This window comes from Zootoca vivipara, chromosome 2 (genome assembly GCF_963506605.1).
Source record: "Zootoca vivipara chromosome 2, rZooViv1.1, whole genome shotgun sequence".
NCBI lineage: Eukaryota > Metazoa > Chordata > Lepidosauria > Squamata > Lacertidae > Zootoca > Zootoca vivipara.
Window position 1 is genome coordinate 2,137,826 of NC_083277.1, and position 7,236 is coordinate 2,145,061.

The 7,236-nt window shown below is 41.9% G+C and overlaps 1 protein-coding gene across 1 annotated transcript; it reads right to left on the minus strand.

Annotated features, from left to right (window-relative positions):
- Positions 1-1,052: 1,052 nt before the first annotated feature.
- On the minus strand, positions 1,053-6,447 carry LOC118080154 (vomeronasal type-2 receptor 26-like). Its single transcript, XM_060272211.1, has 5 exons — positions 6,166-6,447; positions 5,897-6,066; positions 3,708-3,918; positions 2,839-2,965; positions 1,053-1,951 (listed from the first exon to the last, which is right to left on the minus strand). The coding sequence occupies exons 1-5, from the start codon at positions 6,445-6,447 to the stop codon at positions 1,053-1,055; spliced, it is 1,689 nt and encodes a 562-aa protein (XP_060128194.1).
- Positions 6,448-7,236: the final 789 nt, after the last annotated feature.

The following is a 7,236-nucleotide window of genomic DNA, read 5'->3' on the forward strand; positions in this document are numbered from 1 at the left end:
TAATTAAACAATTAGAACCATTCCAAAGAGAACAAAATAGTATGACGTATGGAAGTTTGAAATAAGTAATTAATTCTGCTGTGGAAAAAGAAGTGAATTAGAAGGCCACAAGCCTTGGTTCCCATCCAAATATAAATATGTATATTATTTATTTGTGTGGCTGAAGCCGTTACAAGAGACAAAAAATTAAAACAGAATAAAATGCATTACACAGTTAAAATAAATATTGAAACCAGGAATTATCTCAGGGAAGGGTTTGCTCCTCTGAAGAATCTAACATAAACCCCACAAACTTTTCTCCTTAATATTGCCACTTTGAAAGCAAAACAATCCGTTTTTCAGTGGTGGAGGGAGATCTGATCCCTAACAAAAAATTAACACAACTATATTTATTCCAGGGTATTTCCAAGTTCTTTTTTCTTTATTTCTTTCATTTTAGAAATCCCCATATTTCTGCACCATAACAGATTTGTAGAATGGATCCTATCCAGAAATGGTTTTTCGTCCCAACAGGAAGCCATGGTTCTGATCCAGATTCTGCTGTAGGAAGTATTTTAGTAAGTATTTCACTTATACTAAGAGGTAGCATACAGCTCCTCCTCCACCCAATCCAGGCCAATTCGGGGCATACCCCCCTGGATCTAGCCCCAAATTAAGCCTAATTAAATAGATGGTTGAGAAGGTGACAGGGGAAGGAGATACTCTGTCTTCTTCCAAACCTGTACAAGAGAGAGAGAGAGAGAGAGAGTTTGGATTTGATATCCCGCTTTATCATTACCCTAAGGAGTCTCAAAGCAGCTAACATTCTCCATTCCCTTTCTCCCCCACAACAAACACTCTGTGAGGTGAGTGGGGCTGAGAGACTTCAGAGAAGTGTGACTAGCCCAAGGTCACCCAGCAGCTGCATGTGGAAGAGCGGGGATGCGAACCCGGTTCCCCAGATTACGAGTCTACTGCTCTTAACCACTACACCACACTGGAGTTCAATTCTGCAGGGGACTGCTTCAAACTATTTATTAGAGTTCCACCCTATTACAGATCCAATGTTGTCTTTAGTGTTTTGTAGTCAGATGCTCCTTTGTGTTCAGATCATGCCTCAGTAAAATAATGTAGCACTTGGGCATGAAGATGCAGCCCAAAAGCCCAGCACAGGAGACTAAGATGGAAAAGACCTGCACGGCTACCATGTATTTCCCCTTGGTGCTCAAGTAAGTGGGCACAAAGGACACCCAAACACTGCAGAAGACCAGCATGCTGAAGGTGATCAGCTTGGCTTCATTGAAAGCCCCAGGCAGCTTCCTGGCTAGAAAAGCCACCGTGAAGCAGATGGCAGCCAGGAAGCCCATGTAGCCGAGGGCAGTGTAAAACATGGCAACAGAGCCTTCGTTGCATTGGACAATGATCTCTCCAAGCTGGGAGCTCTTGTCAAATTCTGGGAATGGAGGAGAAAGTCCCAGCCAGGTGATGCAGATAAGAACTTGGACACTAGAGCAGGAAATTACAATGGAGTGGGCCAAGCTCTTCCCCAGCCATCTCCTCACCCTGTTCCCTGGCTTAGTAGCCAGGAAGGCCAGCACCACCGTGATGGTTTTTGCCAAGACAGAAGAGACGGCAACTGAGAAGATGAGGCTGAAGGTTGTCTGTCGGAGAAGGCAGGTCACTTTCCTTGGCCGTCCAATGAAGAGGAAGGAGGACAAAAAGGAGAGCAATAAAGAGATGAGGAGGATGTAGGAGAGGTCCCGATTGTTGGCTTTGACTATGGGAGTTTCTTTGTATTTAATGAAGATTCCTAACACAAAGCCTGTGCTTAAGGATAAGAAGAGAGCAAGGGAAGCCAAGAGGATTCCCCAATACTCTTCGTAGTCTAGGAAGTTGATAATCTTGGGAATACATTGATCTTGGTCCTTGTTTGGATACTGATCTTCTGGACATTTGGTGCAGTGTGTTGCATCTGAGAATTGAGAAAAAGAGCGGCTTTAGTATTCCTTGCATCCATAATCACGTAGCTTCTAATACTTTTTTTTGAGGGGGGGTGCTGATCTTCTGGAAGTTAGGAAATTACAATGTGAAAGATATAGTTTTATCTGTGTATACAAAATTTTCCTCACTTTTCATTCCCTTGGGATGTAGGTAAACTGGGAGGCAATGACTTCCCTCCAGAGGTGTCCCTGCCTTCTTCATTGTCCCGCTCTCTTTGCCTGGTGAAGACACATTTATGTACCTTCAGCTTTGGCAGTTAAGGTATTTTGTTTTGTGGGAGATGATGACAAACTCTGAAGCCAAACTAGGGACTCAGCTGCAGTGGTTAAAAATAAAAACATTAAAAATGCTTTATAACATTGTGACACCAGATGACACTGTAGGGCAGGGGTAGGCAATCTAAGGCCCGTGGGCCAGATGCGGCCCAATCGACTTGACAATCCGGCCTGCGGACGGTCCAGGAATCACCATGTTTTTACATAAGTAGAATGTGTCCTTTTATTTAAATGCATCTCTGGGTTATTTGTGGGGTCTACCTGGTGTTTTTACATGAGTAGAATGTGTGCTTTTATTTAAAATGCATCTCTGGGTTATTTGTGGGGCATAGGAATTCATTCATATTTTTTTCAAAATATAATCCGGCCCCCACATGGTCTGAGGGATGGTGGACCGGCCCACAGCTGAAAAAGGTTCCTTGCCTCTGCTGTAGAGTGATTTCCCATTATGTTTACAATACGTTTTCCCGCAACTTTTTTTTAATATGTCTAGATCCAACCCTAGATTCCTGTTGAGAAATTGCTCTCGGATCTCAACAGAAAATGTCTGAGTGTACCTTCAGCCATGAATGCCCTCACCCACCTTTCTGAGTGGAGATGGTCCCATCTGCACATGGAGAACAAGCATAGCAGCAAACCGGCTCTCCTTCTTGAATCACCTTGAAATATCCAGGGTGGCAGCTATCGGTGCATCTGGAGCAAGGCACAGTCTACACACAAAGAGAGGAAGGTGCATCAAGGGGACAAATTCTGTCTATGGAAGTGGTTGATAGAGTTTGGAATGGAGCCAACAGCATCTCATGGACCACTAACCCTGAAATTCCAGCTGTTTTTTCAAAAAGTAAATAAATAATAATAAACATAATGAAAAAATGAAAAACCCGTGTTTGTCTTTCTTACATACTTATACTTGTAAACAAAAACTTTATCCATATTCTTTTACCAAATTCTGTTCAATTCTTAACAAAAATTACCAGAAAAGATTACTAACAAAAATCCTCCTACCTGACTTCCTGTCTAATCCCTTTGCATATTTTAATTTTTACTTTCAATGTACCCAACTTCATTCCTCTATTCTCTAGCTTTTATCTATTACATTCTTACATTTTATCCCATTAGTCCCTTCTCATTCAGTAAACCAAGATCACTCAAAAGCTGCCATAGACATAAAACCTTTAGTATATCCTTGCACATATCTCTTGTATTTATCCCCATTGTTCCTCCTTTCTATTCCTATATATGGTGTCACTGTCAACCCCAAATTTCCGGATTTCAAAATGGAATGTGGCTATTCCATGTCCACTTCATGGATATGGGGCTCACGGTATGAGGGGGACACCCTTGGATGTCAGCTCCCACCCCTTCACTGGGCAAAGGAGTGTAATCCAAGTTCTGTGTATTCAGAAATTAATGTATATCAACAGATACCATACAGAAAAAGTGTACCCCCACCTGGTTAAACCTCTGGGGCCACAAAATAGCATCTGGGTTGATAGTGAACTTTGTGTCAGCGGATGTCTCTCTTTCGATACTCCCAACTTTCACTCTGGCACGAGACTCGTTGGGAAACATCACCCAGTTTACAATGTCATAGTTGCCTGGCAGCACCCCATTCTCATCCAAATGCATTCCACCCATGGAGGTATTAGAAAACTGGATTGCTCTTAAGAAGGGAGGAAGCTGGAATGAAAGTTGCTGGGAGTCACAGGCGGGCAGACTGCTTTTATTATGTGAATGGTGCCACAGACTTCCTGGGTGGGTTACAGGGACTCCAAGTGGGAACCACTGACCTAGATCAATTTGAGAGCCAGTCATTCCATCCCAGTATACATCTTAGTAGAAATGAAACATTGTAGAAGAACAGAAACAATCACTGCCTGGTTACACCCCTGGTGCTAATTTCTGCACATAGACACAAAGTTTAAAAAGGTAAAGGTAAAGGACCCCTGACAGTTAAGTCCAGTTGTTAACGACTCTGGGGTTGCAGCACTCATCTCACTTTACTGGCCGAGGGAGCCGATGTTTGTCCGCAGACAGTTTTTCCGGGTCATGTGGCCAGCATGACTAAGCCGCTTCTGGCGAACCAGAGCAGCACACAGTAACGCCACTTACCTTCCCATTGTAGCAGTACTTATTTATCTACTTGCACTTTGACATGCTTTCAAAGTGCTAGGTTGGCAGGAGCTGGGACCGAGTAATGGGAGCTCATCCCGTCATGGGCATTTGAACCGCTGACCTTCCGATCGGCAAGCCCTAGGCTCAGTGGTTTAGACCACAGCGTCACCCGCATCCCAGACCCGCGTCCCAGACCCGCGTCCCAGTTAGAAAGTTCCAATTATGAAACAGAAAATGAAAAGAATAGCCATAGCAGGGACCTTTTCCTCATGCTGAAAATGTTTATTGAAAGCAAAGGTGTTAAATAATTGGACACAAAGTTAGAGAGTTCCAAATATTTAACATCTTTGCTTTCAATAAACATTTTCAGCATGAGGAAAAGGTCCCTGCTATGGCTATTCTTTTCGTCTTCTGTTTTATACTATGCACAGTTGGTTGGTACTGTTTTGAAACTTTCAGCACTTTTTATAATTCTGTTCTGTTGATATATTATAAACCAACCAGTGTTTACACACACACACACACACACACACACACACACACACACACACACAAGCATATAAACATGAAAATAGAAAAGGTTCAATGACAGTACACGTCAGCATTGTCGGGCAGACCAAAGGCCAGCAGAGGCAGAGGAGGAGATGAAGACAGCCCAACTTCAGCCAAGATGTCTGGGTTTCTCTCAGAGCACTAAGGAGTAAACCATCAGAAAGTGGGAGGGTCTTCTTATGAAATCCCCATGGTGGGAAGAAATGTTCATCTGCACAAGAACCTCATCAATTGGATTTGCCTCAGTAAAGGACAAATTATTTGTCTCGCTACTAGATTTTTATTCCACAGTTGGGAAGATGGGTTGAAGTTTGCAAAAAGGGAAAGGAAATACCTGCCATGGCTGTAGACGTTGACATCCCAAACTGTCTGTTCCACTCATCCTCGGCATCCGTTTTGATCTCGATGAACATGCAGCATGTAAAGCGTGTGCAACAACTTGGACATGGAAGTAAGTGCTGTAGCTGTCTTGGGACAGAGATCTCTCCAGCTCTTCCTGGGGCAGAGTCTCCAGCTTCTCCTTCTCGGTGCATCTTGTCCGACCTTTCACAGACAAGGTATGCTTTGAATATAAGCAATTAAATGCTTTCCTCCAAAACCAATAAAGGAGATATGAAGATGGCGTATAGTAGCCATGTATGGTTCTTTTTTTGGTCTTCATTACAAAGGAGAAGGAACCATGGATGGGCTGGAAAAACTCTGAACCCATAAGCAAATTAAAGTTGATGTCCTGAAAATCTGTTGTGATCCAAACTCTTGCCCCACCTTCTTTATTGTAGCTTTGTTGTAGGGCCATGATTGGTATCCATCCCAAGTAAGTGTTCTCATAGTAAAGAAATACATTGACTTGTCTCCATATCATAACTGGCACATTTGGCACAAGTGATCGATATGGATTGCTTTCTGCTATCCTATGTGTGAAGGCGACACAGATTCCACTGTGGATCATCAGAGATGTCAGGGCACCCACAAACCTTTCTCCATTCTCATTTTCTGGAGCAAAGAGGCCAACCCACATCCACCCAAAATGCAGGAGCAGCTTGACAATCCCCTGGGACTGAGTATCTTCTTTGGGGAGCATCCGGTAGACAAAAGGGAACTGGGATTTATCATCCATAGCCTGAGCATTAAAGCCATGGCTGGTCTAGTGAGAGAAGGGAGAGATTAGTGATTTGTTTTGGTCTCAATATAAGAATCTTGACTCCCTTGGAGAAAAAGTGGGGTTTTATACTGTCCTTCATACCTGTGGAATTTTGTAGATGCTTGACATGGTCGAAATCTGTTTTGAGATTACAGAACTGGCTCCTTCAAGAACAGCCAGTAGGTTATTATTCCCTTTTCCACAGGTATAGTTTGGGATGTTGCTTTCCCCACCCGAAAGCAGGTCTAGCATGACATCGGAAGTCATCCTTGCATCGAAAAAGTTCTCATAGAGGTTGTAGCCCAGGGTGATGTTGGGTAAGAGTCCAGGGTCACGGTTGATCTCCTGGATAGTGAACAGGAAGGATAAGATGTGCCAGTACATCCTATCTGACACACTGCAATAAACAGATTAATAATAACAATGTGAAACTGCTTCACCATTTAATGAAAAAAACTATGATTTGATAACCAAAGAACAACTTGTATGTTTCTGGTGAAGGGTGAGAAGAGTCCTATTCTTGCTTTAAGGTGAAAATCGATTTCATCACGCTTCAGAATAAAAATGGTAAGGTGTACTCTCTTCATTGCAGAAGCAGAAAAACATACAGCTTTAGGTTGTAGATAGTACAATGTTGAGAATTAAGTATTGTTAGAAATAGGTTTAAGTGAGTTTAAAAAAAGAAATGGTAGAGATGGTAAAATTTAAAGATATAATCAATATAGAATTAAGATTGTTTTAAATAAAATTAGATGTTGTATAAGAATAAGAAATTACTAAAGGTGAATTATATTGAAACACAGTAAGAGGAATGAGGAAGCCATCAGAATTAGATTATAATTAAGATTGTAATGTAAGAGTTTTTGTTTTGTATGTATTTTTGTATTTTGATATTTTTGTAGTTTTGTATTGTGTAGTTTTTTGTGGTTTGTATTTTGTATGTTTTTGTATTTTGTGTTACAAAATTTCAATAAATATTTTTTTAAAAGAAAAAGAAAAACACACAGCTTTTTAAAAAAACTGAATGAAGACATTATTTTTTGAAGGTTCGTGAAATGTGGGGGGCCTTGTAGCCAAGGTTGCAGTTGCTTTGGGGGTCTCCTTGTCTTCCTGCATATATGCCCAGTTGCTGAAATGGAGAGCTCAGCCTACAAGTCTATCCCCACCACCACC